The following is a 19,233-nucleotide window of genomic DNA, read 5'->3' on the forward strand; positions in this document are numbered from 1 at the left end:
TCAAATATTCTTCCATCCCGAATCTCCACTTGTCTCATTCCTTACTGTTGCTATTTAAAATAACAGATGTGATATTGACGGATAACACAGTAGGATGTTCTTTTGACGGTGTTGAAAAAGTTTTTATTATTATTCAGATACATACACCGTTAGATGAAATTTACAAAAATCGTATCTGATAAAAATCCCGAGATGTCAATGTAGAATCTACGTAGAGTTGTTGTAAAATCGAACTACGCTATATTGCAAAAATGATAAACGAAATCGAACTGTCGCCATCGTTGGACAGACACGTCACGTTAATTAACTCGCTCAATTGTTTTTTAATTGCATCGGCGAATAATACATTGTCTTGTTTTTTTCCTTATTTAGAGATACAAAGAGATCCAAGATAATAATCTCAAGTACTTTATAAAAGATTACTTTCTTTATCCAAGTAGATCTCACAAAGTAATCTGTCGAAAGACGCCGACTAGATTGCACGGCTAAAAAATGCGCAATTATTTATTATTACTTACGCGGAATGCTAAGAGAGAAATAAGAGGAAGCGAGTCGCTGAAACGCGACTCCTTCATTAGTCTACGCGACTATTAGGAATTCTGTCGCGAATACCCGTGCAGCAACAGATAGATTTGACGATTTCCGTCCATTTCCGAAACGTATTATCCTTAAGGCAAATAGACGAATTACGTCCTAAAAGCGCCGGCCTTGCCTGCTTTAATGATAAAAGTTTTTACCGTGTTCTCGTCCAGTTTGGCGAAATTCTCCGTTTGCGTCACGGCTGTCATATGATTCAAGGCGAACTTGAAACAGAACTCCTCGAGTTCCTATAAAAATCACATCGCATTTATTAGATATCGCGATTGTGACATAATTTAATAGCGCATTAACGGCAATAGCTACCTTCGCATTGTACTCGATCGCGACGCTATATAAATAGGCCGCATTCGATATGGTAATCCCTTGCTTTATCATTTGAATGCAATGTCTTTTAAGATTGTTTTCACAGTAAGCGTTAGCCAAATGAAGGAGCTCTATAAATGTGGCATTGTTTTAATTGCGAGGTGATGTACGGATCACAGCGTATTTACGACACGAACTTACCTAACGCCTTTTCTGCAGGTAGATCGATCATATCAGTGTACAAGTATTTCAGAAAAGCTTTGTACACGACATAGGTAAATTGATCATGCTCGATGATACTGTCGGAAAGAGCACGCGTTGCGATATAATAAGCACAAGAGACTCTTTATATGAGGAATAACGCCGCAATTCTCTTTATAAGTAAATGATTACCTTTGATTGTTTTCCGCCCAATTATGCTGGAACATGGTCCTGAAGTATGGAGAACGGATCTTCAAAATAGCCTTGTGGACGTAGATAGCTTGCCCGTTTATTTGTATCGTGAGATCGCTTGTCGACTGTGGGAAGGAAAAAATTTGTTAGAGACAAATGCAAAAATTAGATTAATGCCTAAAAAAACTTGTCATATTTATCGACTAAAATCTATGAAAAAAATATTATATATGTAATTCAAAAAAAAAAGAAAAAAAATCACATCAATGCGCGCGTGCGTATATATATTTATCTTATCTTCTCTTTTTTCATCTAGAAAGAAATTTTTCTCCTTTTATAATAGAATCCAAATCAGTCACTTTATTTAGAATAGAATTCAACAAAGAAATGCGCGCGCAATAAATCTTATACACAAATATAATAAACAGAAAAAAATGTTATCATATACATATCATACATAAATCACAGTGATAATAACTATATATGTTCATATATTTAATATAACTATGTATAACTATGACAAAAAGATGTTGTCAGCTATTAGGTCTATCTATTTCAGCTATGCTTTCTGTGCTCTGTTGCTTTTCTTTTTCTCTCTCTTTCTAATATCTCTTATTATATTTATTTCTAAAATGTAAAAAAGCGCAAACAGATACGAAATAGAACAAGTTACATACGGAATCGTCAAACGCAGCTCCCAGACATTCCAATATGCCCGAGTCCTCATTCGCATGCAGAATCAATGGTTTGTGCATAACGCTGGGCGATCCGTAACACGCAAATGCGTCGTGTATATTCAAAAATGGAGTGGCGGTCGGAGTCGTGATGCTCTGCCCGCGACAATGACCCCACATGTACACACGTCCGCCTAGGCCGACGGCAATGCTTATATGATTATAGTGCAGAGCAGCGATGTCGAACACCCTTCCCATTTCGTGTGTGACCTGCTGGTTTAATTAGTGATTACAAAATTCTTCTCACATTTTCTCTTTTTCTCTATTTATTACAATAACGACTAACGTAAAACTCACCAAGACTGGATTACAAGCGTTTGTCTTATTACCAATGCCTAGTTGACCGTAACTATTCCCGCCCCAGACGTAGAGTTTTCCCTCGTCCGTGAGCGCCAACGTGTGCGCGTATCCACAAACTACCTTGACTGAAACGTGAACATCGATTGCTCAGTGACACGTCATCTTTTTTTTAAGGAATGAAATATGAATCAATAAAATGAATATATAATTACTTATTACGATGCCTATCAGCGAGCCGACTCGACTCGGAGTCATTTGATTCACGTAATTGCCTATCCCCAGTTGGCCGACACCATTGTAACCCCAACCATATACCTCGCCGTTGTCGGTTACCACCATGCTAGAAGTCTGACCACAGGAAATGTGGACAACCTTTTTCCCGGCCAAATTAGAGTTTACTTGTCGCGGTGCGCCCTGATTCGTGCTAAGACTGCTACCCACTTGTCCACAATTATTTTGCCCCCAGGCATATACCTAGATTAATTTGTTAAATTTGTAATTTTGATAGATTGCAGTTGTCGTACTTTGATCATCGCTTACCTCTCCATCCTCAGTGAGAACGAGAGAATGATGACTCCCACATGCAACATCCACAATGCGTTTCATATTCAAACCAGCTCCTAGAGTGGGCATGTTCACTAGAGAGGGTGTAAGACCCTGATTGCATGTTCCATTTCCTAATTCGCTGTAACCGTTGTGACCCCAGGAATATACCTTTCAAAAATATAAATTTCACTGATATTGATATTTCATATCTTGTACATATATATACTTGATAATTTTATAAAACTTCTTTGAAGATTCTATAGAATCAATATATATGTTCAGTATTTTTATATATAAAATATTACAGAAGCAATCATCTGACATTGTAATCATATTAAAAATATGGACAAAGTAAGCACATTAATATTATGCTTTGCTTCTAAACTCGTCAAAGTAAATATATAGTTAATTTGAATTTAATTTTATATCGCATTGTATTCAATTTAACAAATATGTAACTCTCTGGTATACCTCTCCCTTCTCTGTAAGCGCCAAAACGTGAGGTCCACTCCCATAGGCAAATGTTTTTATATCTTTGTCACACAAGACTTCTATCTTCTTTGGATGCAATGTGCTATGGGCATCACTGGTTCCCAAACAGCCAGCAATGTTGTTACCTAAACCATATACTACTTTATCTTTCGTCACGATTAGAGCCTCGTTACCCAAATTACCTATTTGAAAAAGTAACAAAATAATGATATATAATTAAAGCAATGATGTAGAGACACAAGAAAAAATGCTAATTACCATATACCATGACCATGTGAATTCGCGAGACGAATTCTGGCTCCAGCAAGCTAAAGATTGGCCAGTTTCGCAGATCCGGGGAATTCATATTGCACCCCAATTTTTTTCATCAGTTTCCCGTCTCTCTCTCTCTTTCAATATCTCTGAACATAAAGATTTTATAATTTCTTATGATTTATTATTTATTCGAAATGCGCAGGAATCCTGAGATTGATTTCATGATTTTACCGCATTTCGAAAAAATTTCCATTGACAACATGTGTTATAATTCTATCGACTATATATCTGACAGAGATTTTTTTTTTAAAGATAGTCTTATTATTTACTTACTGATAACATTTGACGTATCGATACTATCCTACGCAAGCACACGTCACTTTTCATTCTTGTATACAATTTATGAACGTTCGCAATTATTTCCACTTCGCTATTTAGCAGTTACGATAATATATTCAAACTTCAAATATATTTCATATTCGTTACCGTGCGTGTTACGGATCTTTTCCTTTTTTCTTTGTTAAATCGCCATCCACTGACAGAACGAAGTACCACATGTCATCTCAACGTCAACCGATGTCAACAGATCAACCGCGAATTGATCTCGAATCTCGAATCTCGAGACTCGAGCCGAAGATTCCGTGCCCATAAAAATGCTAATCTAGACTAGAAACCTCAAGTAAAAATCTGAACACTATCCAATTTGTCACTGATTGGTTTTGACACCAAAAATGGTGGAAACCACAATAAGAACATGAAAAAAAATCCAGATTTTAACCAATCAGAATCTATCGGCAATCGCGTGATGAGTTGGTAAGTCTCTCTTCTTTTATACATTTCATGTTCGAAAAGATTGAACTCCTCTCCCCTTTCACCAGTCACCACCGATTGGTCATAGCGTCGATCACTAGAGTGATCTGTGCTCGCCTGCACTTTTGTGGCAGTTGAGAAAAGGATTTACAAGAGCCAAGAGCTGTGGGGTGCTTTGTCCCATTAACGGACGCCAAATCCAATAGTGAAGAAAGTGAGGAAGAGAAGAGGAGGGTCGCCGTGAATCAAATCGCTTCTCCTGGGAATCTACGCGGTGACGGATCAACGTGACGTATGTACACGCGCATGATGACGAGGGGGTGAGATATGCGCATGGGAAGAGCGGTGGCGGCGTCGCGACGGATCAACGTGAGCCGTCGTAATAAAAGTGACATCTCTTGATGTTTCTCCCCTCGACTGTCGACGAAGAGCGCGCGAACGTGCGTTTGTCGCTGTCGCTTGCGCGCCGGCGATGCTGATTCTCGGCCGCTATTATTCGCCGCGACGGCAACTCGGCGACGCGGTGATACGACGATCGGCGGCTCCTCGATCCCGCGGATGATCGTCGACGGCGAGCGTTCTCGCGTGCGAAGCGATCTGTCGCACGGTGGATCGCCAGATCGTTCCTGAGAGCATCACACAGGTATTAGATCATAGGATATTGACTTGTTCTTGATAGCTCTATAATCTGTCGAGATCTGATAATGCTTTATTAATAACACTATATAATTGCAGAAATTACTCCTATAAACATTTATATAAAAAAAATAAAAAAAAATTTGACTTTATAAAAATTTATATATAATCTCTTTTTTTATTTAACATAATTAATCATGATTACAGTGTAAATTGAATGTATGCGATTGTGTTTTATGTAGCTGTACGCACATGAAATGGGTAGCGCTTGGTGGCAGTGCGCTGCGTGTCTGAGAACTCAGGAAGAGGACATTTGCGAGCTGCAACTGAATCACTGTAATCTCTATGATGTACCACCTGATGTGTTCATTTATGAAAGAACATTGGAAAAGTTGTATCTCGATGCCAATAGAGTGAGTACCTTGATTCATTAGAGAGCGAGTATTTAATTAGGTTTTAATTACAACAGTACTTAATGTATTGTCTTTGTGATTCTATTTTAGATAAAAGATCTTCCCAGGCCGTTGTTCCAGTGTCACGAGTTGAGAGTGCTTTCACTTAGCGATAATGAGATTACTACATTACCACCCGCCATAGCATCATTAATCAACTTGGAATACTTGGATCTCAGTAAAAACAGTCAGTACATTTTTATTAAGTCGTTATATGCAAAATGTTATGTTTAAAAAGTCTCAATTTTAAAATTTCGTTAAAATTTTATTGTTTGAATACTTGGCTATCTGCATATTTGTTTAGATTCGACATTTATGTACATGTACACTTTTGTTGCAGGTATAAAGGACTTACCAGACAGTATCAAAGAATGCAAGAGTCTTCGCTCCATAGATATCAGTGTCAATCCCTTCGACCGTTTCCCGGATGCTATAACGCATATCGTTGGTTTGCGCGAACTTTACATAAATGATGCGTATATAGAATATCTGCCGGCTAACTTTGGACGACTGTCAGCCTTGAAGACACTCGAGCTGCGAGAGAACAACATGATGACGTTGCCTAAGAGTATGAGTCGTCTCGTCAACTTGCAGAGGCTCGATATCGGCAACAATGATTTTACAGAGCTGGTAAGGTTGTGATTTCAATTATGAATAATTTATTTTTGTAAATAATTTACTTTTGTAATAATTTATTGCTTTTAAATTAAAATTCTACTTGTACACGTTTTTATATACATATTATTTATAAAATATTTAAAAATCGTGAATTGCAACTTTATTTTTGCAAAAATTGAAAACAGAATTAATTTCATTTTGTGAATTTCATTAATTTTAAATTGACATTATACCTGTTATAGGCATGTATGTATAAGTATGTGAAATTAATACTATTTATAACAGCCTGAGGTTGTTGGAGATCTCATCAATCTTACTGAATTATGGATCGATGGCAATGACATCAGGCGTATCCCGGTGAACGTCGAGCAGCTCTATCGCTTGAATCACTTCGATTGTACGATGAACGCAATACACACGCTCCCGTTGGAGATACGCGGCTGGCGTGACATCGCGATCATGAATCTATCTTCGAACGAGATGTACGAGCTGCCCGATACTTTGTGCTACCTGCGCACGATCGTCACCCTCAAGATTGACGACAATCAATTGAATGCACTGCCGAACGACATCGGCCAGATGTCGAGCTTAGAGGAGCTTATAATCACTAAGAACTTTCTCGAATACTTGCCGTCTTCGATAGGCTTGCTGCGCAAGCTGCACTGTCTCAACGCGGACAATAATTATCTGCGCGCGTTGCCGGCTGAGATTGGCAGCTGCACAGCGTTGTCTCTACTCTCCTTACGATCAAACAATCTGACACGCGTGCCGCCTGAGCTCGGTCATCTGTCCTCGTTACGGGTGCTTAATCTCGTCAACAATTGCATCAAGTTTCTACCGGTCTCCATGCTCAATTTGAGCAACCTGAAGGCGTTGTGGCTGAGCGACAATCAGAGTCAACCATTGGTGCCATTGCAGCAGGAGTTCAACTGCGAAGAGGACATGATGGTGCTGAGCTGTTTTATGCTGCCCCAGAAACCACGGCAGGATTTGGAGCGTGAGTTTTCTGTTTGTTATTTTTTCCAATCTTTTTATAAAGGATATTGGAACGAGTCGGAGAACAAAAGTTTTGTTTAATATCTTTGTTTATAATTAGCATAGATTCTCACAAAAAAATTCATTTAAACTTATTTTCAATAAGTTAAAAAAATAATTTTGATTTTTTTTTAAATATATATATTTAAAATAATCAAAATTAATTAAATTGCTTGTCTTTGTTTATGTTACTGCACGCTTTGTTCCACTTATATATTTATTTAACGATAAGATGCAATATTTATGTGCACGCTACTAGTGGAAGAAGAACACGAAGACGAGGAATGAAATGGTGAGAGAGATATATGAAGGAATCAAAATAAGAAATATCAAGAAATATCTTCGTCTTTGAGGAATATTCAGCAAAATTATTAATAATAATTTTTATTATTAATTATATCTTTAATATTTATAATTTTGATTACATCTACAGAAATGGTGCAGATCACAGGACCAATTCCGAGTTCAATTATCGGAACTGGCAAGAGAATATGTTTTGCTGCTGAGGTAGATTCCGAAGTCCCCAGGCAACTTCATCGAGCACCAACCCCTTATCCTAAGGAGCTACGCAACCTCGCTAGGCACGCTCGTAATCTGCATCATCAATCCACTCATGATCAAAGAGTAAGTTACTTGTCGTTATGACAGCATGACAATATTGTTTCAATAAACATAAAATCGTTTAGCTAATCGGTAATATAGTATAACATTTACGATATAATATAGTTTAATGCAAATAGTTACATCATATAAGAAAATAGATATAAAAAATAAAAAAATTTAAACAGTTCTTGCATAGGATATTTCTCTCGTAGAGCACGCCTTCGTCTACAACCTTTATCGATCGTAACACGGCGAAAAACTACAACAAGAACAATAGACCGGTTGAACCTGGAACGGTGGAGCACTCGGTGTCCGAGGAATCGTCTGATGAGGCAAATAAGACCGTGCTGGCGAAGGAGAAGAACCCGGATATTCGGGAGGCCAAGTACATTCGCAATCCCACGTCCGATTACATCGCGAAAACACCAACGGTATCCGATTACGTGAATTCCACGTGGAAACCGGATGAATATTCCAAGGCAAACACAGCGAAGATAGTCGAGTCCGACAAGTTTATCGAGCCCTACAAGACGGCAGTGTCCATTGACACGACGGACGGCAAGCAGGCGCGAATAAATGTCGTGCCAAAATCATGCGACGTTCCGCTAGCTCCGCCGCCATATCACATTGCGGCAGCGTTTTCTAAAAAGGCCGCTCTTTTCCAGCAATTTAATAATTGTACGTTATCATCAGAGATTACAGATTTTTAATATTTTTTTTGTTTGTTTCTTATTGAATGTAGTGAATTCTAAAGTTTAAAGCTTCGAAAAGAAGTAAATTTTGGACACGAATTTTTATCTTTCCAGCGATCGAAGCGGATCCACATCCACTTTCGTTACCTTTCAACTCATCCCTAAATTCGGCTGAGATGCTTCCAGATGTATTGAAACAGAAGAACTTTGACACGAACGTGGACTTGGCAAAGGCTGAGGAATACATAGTACCGAATGATTTGACGAATCCCGCTAATTTAAACGCATCGATGGATAACGGACGGATGGATCTTCTCGACCGAATCACCGCAGATGAAACTTGCACGCCGAATCTGGATTCCGGAGCTGATTCCGAACAGAACGATCGAGCCTTCAAACCGAGCAAAATTCCCGTTCTCAAAACGAAACATGTAGAAAATTTGATTAACGACGCGAACTCTATCAAGGCTCTCCCGGAAGAATACGACGCGAACAGAACATTAAATGCGGTTCATTCCGGTATACCTACGTCGCCGATCACGGGAAAGAAATATCGAAGTCCCTTATCGGCGCCGACAAAAGCGCTAGATCGATCGAAAAAACTGCAGAACGGGAATGTCACGAACAACAATTCATGCGATAACGCGATAACTAATTCAGCCGAGGCGCCGGATGTCGGTCGAGCGAATCTCGTCGCTCCCGTTCAAATGAGCAGAAGCATTGTCGACGAATCCAGCATCGCGTCTCTTGCTGTCGCTGCCGCCAAGAATGAAATAAATTTGGATCGAGATATGCCGAATCTCAATACGGGTAATAAATCTCAAGGCGACATAAACAATGTCGGGAGCCTCAAAGAATACGCGAGCCCTGCGTTGAGTGAAATGTCTGGTTCGGAGAGAAAACCGAAGTTCAAATGGATGTTTGGTCCTCATAGAAACGCAAGTGTGGTATGTATTCTATTATTACTATTCAAGAATTAATTAATGAATTAATTTCCTATTAAAAATAATAATTTTTCCAACTTTTTCAAAATTTTTTTTACGATTAAAATATATAATCATATATATATATATATATAATCATAAATATATAAAAATATAAAATTTTTTCGCAGCTGCCTGTTCAAATAAAAAAAAATCCAGGTCTCGGCTTCAGCATAGCTGGCGGGGTAGCGGGTGCAGAGACCGTAAGTAGAGCATACATATTAATTTCAACGTCGAGTTTTAGTCTCGAGTTAAAAAACCAATATATTCTTTTTGCAGGGAATAATCGTGACGAAAGTGAATCCCGACGGGCCAGCTCAGGGTACTCTTCGACCGGGAGACAAAATCCTGGAAGTAGACGGTATTGATTTCACCAAATCTGATCACAATAACGCCGTCGCTGTTCTGCGTGCCACCGGTGCTGTTGTTTCTATGATGATAAGTCGCCACCAATGATTGTAAGTTATTCGATGAAAAAAAAACAAAAATGGGAAAACTTTTTCTAATTCTTTTAGATGACATACGATCGCTTTACATACTTCAGACTGAATACATTTTATAGCTCTAACATATATACATATATTTAAATATATTCTTTAATAAAAATCCATAAATCACGCGATATATGAACGCGTCACGTTCGCGAGAAAATGAGAGAGATATATAGAGCGCCTGTCATATTAGTTGACCCAATTGCAAATATCGGAATTATTCGTGCTATTGAAAAATGTTTCAGATGAAAATTGAGATATTTTCAGAGGGAGTGCATACGCAATAAGCATTTTCTTTACAAGTGGTTTTTTATTTTATTAAATAAAAATTATTCTCAATCTTTTTGAGGAAACCATATCTCTTTCACGCAATATTATAGTTTTATGAGAGAATAAAACAATTAAATGAGCTGTATCAGACATTTGAGCTTATTTAAGATTATTATATCTGAGAATTATATTTCTCTTAAAATATTGCAATTTTTTCTATGTAATAGATATATATGAAATATTTTTCAATAATATTTCAATATTTATGTGCATTGATCAAAATGGGACACTCTGTATACAAACATAAATATATACAATATAAATATATATTTATGTCAAATAAGATTGTAAACGAGCTAAGATACTGTTGTTGGTCGTTTTGCGAGCAACGCAGGATACGAAAGGTGTGATGATCCTCGTGAGAATATAATACTATAGAGTATGTTATTTTTCAACACTCTGTACGGACAAATTAAAAGAGCAATCTATTCGTTATCATAGCTCCTCCTTGACTAGAACAATAACGTATTTCCCGAAATCTCTAGCTCCGCGCGTTTGCGGACGATGATGTTGATAGACTAGTTGATTTATATCTATATCTGTGCGTTCTCTCTTCGACGAGAGTGCCGACAATGTGCCAGAAAACAAAGTACTATTTATTATCCATATACATAACATATATTGAGAAAAAAGATATATATATATGCATATACATATATTATATATATAAACAAATTTATATCTGTAGAAAAGAGAGAAAGCTAAACAAGGTTCCCACAGATTTCAACGATGTAAATAGATGAGAAATACGCGAAGCAAATTAAATCTGTTACGTTTTTAATTTCTCATAATTGACTATAAATGTTTGGCTAAAAAAAAAATTACTTTGAATTCTTCTAGGAATTTACATCACGAAATATTTTGCAGGGGGGCGTACGCACTTCGTTTCGTTGTAATCGAATCGTTTCTCGTGATGTAGTAGTGATCTTTATCAGTTGTTAAGACTATAGTAAATGTTATTGCATACGGCAATGCTATAAATTCTATCATTCGATCAATGATGCAAAGACGGGGGATACAAGAGTAGATCCTACATATTACGTGAAATAGCGTTGGGCGGAACCATGATATTATATTTAAATCGAATATTCGATTATTATTCCCTTTGCGGGACAACAAACAAACACAGGTACTTGAGCCGACCTGTTTCGATATAACTGAACATTCGGGATTATTATTATAATAATAAAGGCGCTTCTGTATGTCTGCGGGATCCTTGTCATGCTTGTCTGGTAGGAGAGAAAAGAAAATATTCTTCTATGTGCCGTACTTATATCGATAATAATGTTTATACTCAATATCAGTGTCTCAGAGTCCTCCCAGTCGCGATTATCCATTACAGATTTCTCTCTCACACTTAGCCTCTTTTAAAAATTCACTCTTTAAGCGATCATAAAACCGTCATTTTCAGATTCTTCAACACTGGCGCACATTTTTATAATATTGATGAAGGATGCATCTAATTCTATTATTGCATTATATTAAAGATGACATAAAAGAATATTTCATTTACATCTTAATGCTTCTACATCAGTATACGAAATGTATTAATTGAAGGTAATAGAATATATCGATTAGTGAAAAAATTATATTAATAATTAATATTCAATTATATATAAAATCTATAAATTTTATAAAATATATACAAAATACATGCAAATTTTTTATGATTATTTTATATACATATATAATAAATATATAAATATTAGAGAACAATTTTACATCGCGCCAGTGCTTAAGGATAAAGCCCATTAACTTTGTACATTTTACATGTGTATACGTTATTTGATTTTTTATCATTAATATTATTAGACTACATATCTCGAGACCACACGTGAAAGGTCTTCCGGATTGTGATTGATTTAGCGATTATTTCGACAATTACTCGCGTTTTTTCTTTCCGTTGATGGAACGAAACCGTACAAAACCATGACGACTAATGATCGCACAAGCGTGATATTGTTGATCGACAAGCGAGATAAAATAAATGGGAACTTTTGCATGCGCGCGAGCGTATAAAGTAGAATGTGTATAGAGAGAACAAAAGGAATGTAAAGGACTGAAAATTGGTAGCACAAATGAAATCGTTATTTGGTTACACACACACACACACGCGCGCGCGTGTGTTGGGTTTATATATGTATATATATATATATTGTGCGCATTGTTATAATTGAAATCGGTGTGAATGCAGAGCTATCTACGACATGCCAGACGTTTCGCATATTTTCTTCGCAAATCCGGAATCTATTTTACATGTTTCGGCACAAACACGATTCTAATTCACTTAATTTTCTTTATTAATACAATTGGCTTTGTAATTAACGATATTAGCTTATATAATTAATGTCATTAAGCTATAGTGATATTATTAGAAATAATAATAATAAAATATCGATTTGTATTTCCAAGAAATGTCGATTCTTCAAAATCTTCAGAATCAAAATCCTTCTATTCAAAGGAAAAATGTCGAAAGTCTGGTAGTCTTGGGCGTATTAGGTTAATTACTTGTTATTAAGTTAATGTTTGTTCTTGTATCTTCGTTCTTTCTCGATGTTACGTACAATATAGGATTTTATGGTAAGTTTACGGGTGAGAAAGCCCCCTTGGTATTATTCGAACTTCGCGTATCGAGAGAATGTCAGTAGAATTATTCATCCCTAGTCAGAACCGATAAGGAAAGTGTTAGTATTTTTCGTCGACTTGATTCTGTCGACAAAATTTTCTTTCTTTTTTTTACGTTTCTATTAACGTCGCGACGAACTTCCACTTTCAGAGGTTTTATTGAAAATCTTTTTTTACATTCTTTTTTCCTTGTTTATAAATCTTCGCGCGATAGTTGATTTTTTTTAGCTCATTGTTTGTTCTCATCTTGCCACTGCATTTAATTTTCTGTAAAGATGCGGTAAAAAGTATTAGAGATTAGATAAGAAAGTTTGTGTCCGTTCTCTTCTTCAATTACAACTTTTGAATGAACGGATTGACTGTTTCAACTGATTAATCGTCGTTAAAAAGAGGACAAGATTAATATGTATTCGTTGACGGAGAAGTTTCCACTTTCATGGACCACGCGCGAGCACACACATATTATACTCTTTTCTACTACTCTAAACTAAACAGACTGACTACTTTTTGGATACCTATTACATGTTTAACGGCGCGTTTTCGATCGGAGTGCGTTTGAATCGCTTCGAAAGCGAACAATCGAAGTCGATTCTTCACAAATTTTGGACTAGACAAAGAATTTTTCAAGTTTATCTTATTTTTTTTTCAGATAGTTTAAAATCAAGTTAAAAATCGTTGACAGATTGGCTCTCAGCGCGATTTGAACTCGCTTCCGCTTCGAGAAAACTCGCTATCGTTATGGAGTGACTGCGAATCTAAGATTTTGCGTGTGTGAATGAAACTCTAAGTTGTACCTATGGATGTATATACTGATAAGCGACTAATCGTGCGTATGTAAACAAACTTTGCGAAAGCAATCAAGTGGTTGTACCTTTTACTTGCGATACGTTGGTGTTTTCACTTTCATTTCATTTTTATATTTGTCCGTAGTATGTTAAAGGAATTTCAAGGCGAATTTTTTGTTTCTGTGTCGGAGATTTCTTTTCTTTTCTCAAAAATTCGATATAATCGATGATGTTGATTATTGCGTTTTGCAAATGTTTATATTTATCCGGGGAACGATTATGTCATTTTTACAATATCTGTCTATCGCGGTACAACCACTTCGTTAGCGTGCGTTTAATTATGGTTGTCAGATGAATAATTTATAGTTTGTAACGGATCGATGTACAAAGAAATTACTCGCGTTCTCTTACCGGACGTCGTCTTCTGATATACAATTACTATGCATTTTGAATATGTTAGTGAAAGATGTCTGATCTTTAACGAGAAGTCCTAGTTGGTTGTGCAGCAATAAATAAATTAATATTTACGTACAAAGTGATTTAAACGCGATTCATCTTACAATGCTATTTCGCATAAAGAAACATCTCGGTGTAGCAACATTAATCATTTTGTAAAAGTGGCTAAGAATGGCCCTTCTCCTTTTTATCGGATTGTTGCATATGCAATGTCGCATCTCGTCGTAAAAGCCTTAGTTTCACGATACCCTCTTAAGTCTCTTACGATCGAATCTCAAGTATCGTGTTCAAGTGATGTAATACTTTTACGCTCGATTCTCTTATACTCGCGATCTCTCGAGTAAATTTGCTTAGAAAATTGAAAAATCCTTGCAATTATTCTACAATCTTAAAATAGTAAGAATTTCACGCGTTACAAAAGAATCACACGCGAGAGAGGCGAGTATCAGCGTGTACAAAAAATTATAAAATATTTTTTTTTATTTTCAGTTATATTTTCATTTTAAACATCCTAATATAAAATGATGAGATTACAAGGATGAGAAACGCGATCATCGATTATTTAAGCACTTCCGAGACTTGATTTCTCGTCATCAGCACTGATCAGCAATTGCACTGGATTTTCCACATAGTGCTTCCACAGATTGGAGAACTTTGCCACTGTGACGCCATCGAGAACGCGATGATCCGCCGACCAGCTGACCGACATTATATGGACCGGAATCACGTTTCCTTCGTCATCGAATCGCGGCACCTTTTGCGCCCTTCCGAACGCGCCGATTATCACCTGTGGCGGCACGATCACCGGCTTCGTATATGTTCCTCCGATCTAAATCAATACGATTTATTGCCACAATACAATTTGACTTTTAGCTTCTAACGAAAGTCGTTAGTTCCCATGATTTATATTATTTATATCATTTTTATCGATTCACTTAAATTGTAAATGAGAATATGATTAATATAAGTTAAAAAATGAAGCCTTTGGCTGAAATATAATTAAATTTCAATTTTGGCACTGTCGAGAATCACAGAAGATTTGTGAGTCAAATAATTTCTCTGTTTATAATGTAATTGTGTACGGACTTACCACACCTATGTTCGACAACGAGAACGTCGTGTCGACCAAATCGCCGAGCGGTATCGACGACTTCTTACCAAGCTCCTGGAGCCTGTTGAGCTCCCGGGCGATCGCGAGAACGCTGAGATTTTGCACGTTCTTGATGTTGGGCACCACCAGGCCCTTCGGAGTGTCCATAGCAACGCCGATATTGTGATTGTCCAGGATTCGCAGCGTCCGATCCTCCTCATTCAGCCAGGCGTTCAACCTGGGATAATGCTCCAACGCTCGCGAGGCCGCCTTCACGAAGAACGGCATGAGGGTCAAGGAGACACCACTGTCCTTCAGTGAGTCCTTCACCTCTTTTCGGCACTGAATCACCCGATTCACGTTGCACTCGTCACTATAGACGAAGTGAGGTATACTCTGCAAGAAGTTTGCAAAAAGATAAGTCTCTCTTTTTATAAAAAGTAAAAAAAGTTTATTATAGAATTTAATAAAAAAATTCTAGGCAAAATTGGACATCAGACATTTTTTACATCAAATAATAATTGCAGTTATTTGAATTTATAGCATCTTAATGAAATTTACGTGTAAAATTTATCTGCCGCTTAAATCTGTGTAGATAGATATTTTTAGCGATGACCTCGATGACTTACCAAGGACCTCGTCATAGTTTTCCACATGTGTTTCGAATATCCCTTCAACCCCTCCGTCGTCCCCGTTACATTCGCCTCCGGAGAAACTTCCGCTCGAACTTTCGGAGTCGCGGAAATCTTCTGCAGATGATTCAGTATGTCCTCCTTGAGTACTCTACCATTTTTGCCGGTCGCCATTACGTCCTTCAGCTTTACGTTATTCTCCATGGCAATTCTCCTCACCGCCGGGGTCGTCAATATCTTCTGCACGATATTATCCTGCGATTCCGTCTCGTCTATCTCCCTCTTGTCGGAACGGTCAATCTGGTCCTTGCCTTCCTCTTTAATTCCCTCCGAATCTTTTGCAGCATCCTTCGAATCGTCCTCTATCTCGATATCCAGCAATGCATCCCCGGTCAAGGCAACATCGTCTACGTTAAAGTGCAGCGCCTTGATGAGACCGTCGTAGCGACTCGTGATCGTCACCGACGCCTTATCGCTCTGCACCTCGCAGATCTTGTCAAACTGGCTCACTCGGTCACCCGGTTTCACGAACCTAGAATATTTCGCGTGCTATCATGTGACACATCGTGCGGAATTAGCCCCATTTAGAAGAAAGATAGAGAAATAGATACTATTCTATTTAAATATATTATGAACAGTAAATTAATTTAATTATTAAAAGTTAAATGAGTTGGAGAAATTATTTCTCTAATATTGTATAACAACACAAAACTGATGTCTGAAATATAGATTTTTTATAATTCTCTCTAAGAGAGAGAGAGAGAGAGAAAACCCTCCATATAAAACATTCTTGAAAATTTTTTTTCTAATATATTGTATTAAATTCCACAGAGTGTTGTGTATGCACATCGTCATCTGGATCTGAATAAATATATGAGAGGAAGAAAAATGGAATGGAATATTGTCACAATGTACCATTCTTTTATCGTGACGTCCCGAATCCCTTCGCCGATGTCTGACAGTCGGAAGGGCACCACTTTGCCGAAACGAACGACGCTAGTCGATAAGAAACGGTATATCGAGCCGTGTGATCTGTTAGCCTGCACAAACAGAAGTTTCGTCGCTGGCGAGTATAATAACAAATAACAACAATTTTATTGAGTAACGAACGACACTATAAGTAAAGTACAATTACATTTAAAGTCGAATTCTATAGAGTTTTGCAAAATTATAGAACAAGTGTATATAGTTTGAATGAAAGCAATATGCAATAAGATGAAAGATATTAAAAGATAAACTTATATGAATATGAAAGAATAGATAAGAGGATAATGTATTTTACTTATAGCAATACATTTACATTGCTCTCTTTATATATATCATACTGTTTTACATCATCTCTTAATGACAGATTCTTTGATGCAATTTAGAAACGAATTATCTCCTCGGTCAAAGGGGATCGTCATAATTTTATTAGAGAAAAGATATTTGCTCCTCAAATGTATATCTCGAAAATTAATTTTAAATTTATCAAAGCATCTATTATTAAAAAGTAATCATTCGATGGAAGAGCAAAATTTTCATTCTTTATTTTCGTGATGAAATCAACAGATGCATTCTGTTGTTTATTTCACGATCGCTGTTATTTACTTCACGATCACACATTGGCACGCGCATCAAACGCGATCGACTCGTTGTGTTTAAAGGTCTTTGATTGTGTTGGCAGAGTGCCAGAGTTCATATCCGACTCGCGGGACTTGTTGACGTTCGACATTGGCACGTGGCACTGCTTAAGTCTCGGCGAACTACCTCGCGTTTATTCACCTGAAAATTTTTACTTGGCAAACGTAAACTTGCTCGAATACTTACCGTTCGTGCGGCCGTTAATAGTCGACAAAAAAGAGCCATCGGTTGATCTCTATCCAATCCGGTCGAGGAGTCGCGCGATAGCTCGCGGGAATATATAATACTCGTAACTATCGAATGTGCGTTATCACTCGCACGACACGCTCTGAGAAAGCATGTTTATTCACGACACAAAATTGCGCAATCGAGTTCATTTTCATGATAAACACGTATTCCACTTATGCATTTCTCGATACATTATTATCTCAATATTCACAATTAGTTAATAAAATTAATGAAACAAACATGTAAAATAACTGTGAGACAACTTGATTGGAGAGATGTCTTAAACGAGATATATAAAATGTAGTAAAAGCGTCGATGGTAGCATCAGAACTGTTTCTCGGGATATTATCAAAGATAAGAATTCGAGCCTCTGCCCCCTCCTTCCTTGTATTGTAAAGGAGAAAGAATGTAGATAAATAGATAATAAAAAAAGAAATCCTCATAGGCGTCGAGAGGCGTAAATTTCTATTTTCATTTTCTTGTTCGCCGCATATATATATATATATATATATATATATATATATATATATATATATACAGGGTGTCCTGCAAAGATTGTGCCAACGCTCGTGAGCGGGTAGAGGACAGTAAACTGAACAGAAAAGTCCTTTACCATTTTGCAATTTTCGTAATAATTATTGAAATATTAATTAAAAAATATTAGCAAATGAGCACGCGTTTCGCGCGGCTATCGCTTGGCTAGACTATGGGATGTACATCTAGGCGTGCCAGCGGCGAGCTTCATCGTGTCGCACGGCAACGAAAAATGTTTGTTCTTACGCGTATCACTCTCGTCGCGAAGCTAAATTTTTCGTTGCCGTGCGACGAAACTTGCCGCTGTCACGCCTAAAGCGTACGTCCCATGGTCTAGCCGCGCGAAACACGTGTTCATTCGTTAATACTTTTTAATTAATATTTCAATAATTATTGCAAAAATTGCAAAATGGACTTTTCTGTTCAGTTTACTGTCCTCTACCCGCTCACGAACGTTGGCATAATCTTTGCAGGACACCCTGTATATATATAAATTTATTTTATTGTATACATATATTTATTTTTTTTACTGATTTTATATACCTATCTGTTTTTTATGTTGTACATCATGTACTTGTAATGTACATACATGTAGTATACATTTTATTTATTAGATTGTGTATTACATGATAATGAAATAGCAACGAATGTTTATTGCATGCAAGATACGGGAAATTAAATTTCGTTGGAATTACCATGTTGATATTTCGAATGCTTTTTTTTTTTTTAGAAATGATGGATAGTAGATGGAAATAACTATATGCTCTCGATACGCCATTCAATAATTGTTTTATTTTCCAAGTTCGATTTTTCATCTCTCTCGCACCGCGCGCGCTTGTTACAATAGAAAAGATATTTTTTTTTTTATACGTCGCTTTGGTTTCGACGACGGGAATCGAGCGATTTAATCGTCGATAATGCAATAATAACGCCCTTTTTGCAATTACTCGCAAAATTGATCAAAGGTTTAAAATAAAATTTTATATA

At 37.0% G+C, this 19,233-nt stretch overlaps 3 protein-coding genes across 6 annotated transcripts in view; 1 reads left to right on the forward strand and 2 right to left on the reverse strand.

Moving 5' to 3' along the window:
* The window catches only part of LOC126856465 (protein lap1), a 21,516-nt gene extending 6,751 nt beyond the window's left edge, over nt 1–14,765 (forward strand). The window contains exons 2-11 of one of the 3 annotated variants that reach the window (XM_050604982.1): nt 5,312–5,482; nt 5,573–5,708; nt 5,862–6,151; nt 6,425–7,136; nt 7,608–7,798; nt 7,990–8,455; nt 8,584–9,416; nt 9,584–9,655; nt 9,732–9,910; nt 14,629–14,765. In XM_050604982.1, the coding sequence (XP_050460939.1) occupies nt 5,312–5,482; nt 5,573–5,708; nt 5,862–6,151; nt 6,425–7,136; nt 7,608–7,798; nt 7,990–8,455; nt 8,584–9,416; nt 9,584–9,655; nt 9,732–9,908 (3,048 nt within the window). In that variant the 3' untranslated portion in view covers nt 9,909–9,910; nt 14,629–14,765. Of the gene's footprint in view, nt 1–4,473; nt 5,077–5,311; nt 5,483–5,572; nt 5,709–5,861; nt 6,152–6,424; nt 7,137–7,607; nt 7,799–7,989; nt 8,456–8,583; nt 9,417–9,583; nt 9,656–9,731; nt 14,219–14,628 lie in introns of those variants that run through there. The other 2 variants (XM_050604983.1, XM_050604980.1) reach the window with 2 other exon arrangements.
* LOC126856477 (RCC1 and BTB domain-containing protein 1-like) lies at nt 98–4,241 on the reverse strand. Of its 2 annotated transcripts, none has more exons than XM_050605005.1 (11): nt 3,957–4,241; nt 3,627–3,769; nt 3,348–3,550; nt 2,871–3,044; nt 2,543–2,804; nt 2,328–2,455; nt 1,974–2,243; nt 1,297–1,421; nt 1,105–1,202; nt 904–1,034; nt 98–827 (listed from the first exon to the last, which is right to left on the reverse strand). In XM_050605005.1, exons 2-11 carry the CDS (start codon nt 3,712–3,714, stop codon nt 687–689), a joined length of 1,620 nt encoding a protein of 539 aa, XP_050460962.1. In that variant the 5' UTR covers nt 3,715–3,769; nt 3,957–4,241; the 3' UTR covers nt 98–686. The 2 variants fall into 2 exon arrangements, with proteins under 2 accessions (XP_050460962.1, XP_050460963.1); XM_050605006.1 differs by having other exon boundaries at nt 1,974–2,240; nt 3,957–4,239.
* LOC126856482 (lipoamide acyltransferase component of branched-chain alpha-keto acid dehydrogenase complex, mitochondrial) lies at nt 14,629–18,050 on the reverse strand. Its single transcript, XM_050605013.1, has 5 exons — nt 17,671–18,050; nt 16,777–16,901; nt 15,859–16,393; nt 15,230–15,625; nt 14,629–14,968 (listed from the first exon to the last, which is right to left on the reverse strand). Exons 1-5 carry the CDS (start codon nt 17,707–17,709, stop codon nt 14,702–14,704), a joined length of 1,362 nt encoding a protein of 453 aa, XP_050460970.1. The 5' UTR covers nt 17,710–18,050; the 3' UTR covers nt 14,629–14,701.
* Between the last annotated feature and the right edge of the window lie 1,183 nt (nt 18,051–19,233).

This window comes from Cataglyphis hispanica, chromosome 19 (genome assembly GCF_021464435.1).
Source record: "Cataglyphis hispanica isolate Lineage 1 chromosome 19, ULB_Chis1_1.0, whole genome shotgun sequence".
NCBI classification, from domain to species: Eukaryota; Metazoa; Arthropoda; class Insecta; order Hymenoptera; family Formicidae; genus Cataglyphis; species Cataglyphis hispanica.

Coding starts and splice junctions, on each gene's coding strand:
- LOC126856477 (XM_050605005.1), bottom strand. CDS start 3,714: ATGAATTCCCCGGATCTGCGAAACTGGCCAATCTTTAGCTTGCTGGAG. Junction 3,551..3,626: donor TCACATGGTCATGGTATATG/GTAATTAGCATT, acceptor TTTTTCAAATAG/GTAATTTGGGTAACGAGGCT. Junction 3,045..3,347: donor CGCTTACAGAGAAGGGAGAG/GTATACCAGAGA, acceptor TATTTTTGAAAG/GTATATTCCTGGGGTCACAA.
- LOC126856482 (XM_050605013.1), bottom strand. CDS start 17,709: ATGGCTCTTTTTTGTCGACTATTAACGGCCGCACGAACG. Junction 15,626..15,858: donor AAACTATGACGAGGTCCTTG/GTAAGTCATCGA, acceptor AACTTCTTGCAG/AGTATACCTCACTTCGTCTA. Junction 14,969..15,229: donor CGTTGTCGAACATAGGTGTG/GTAAGTCCGTAC, acceptor GTATTGATTTAG/ATCGGAGGAACATATACGAA.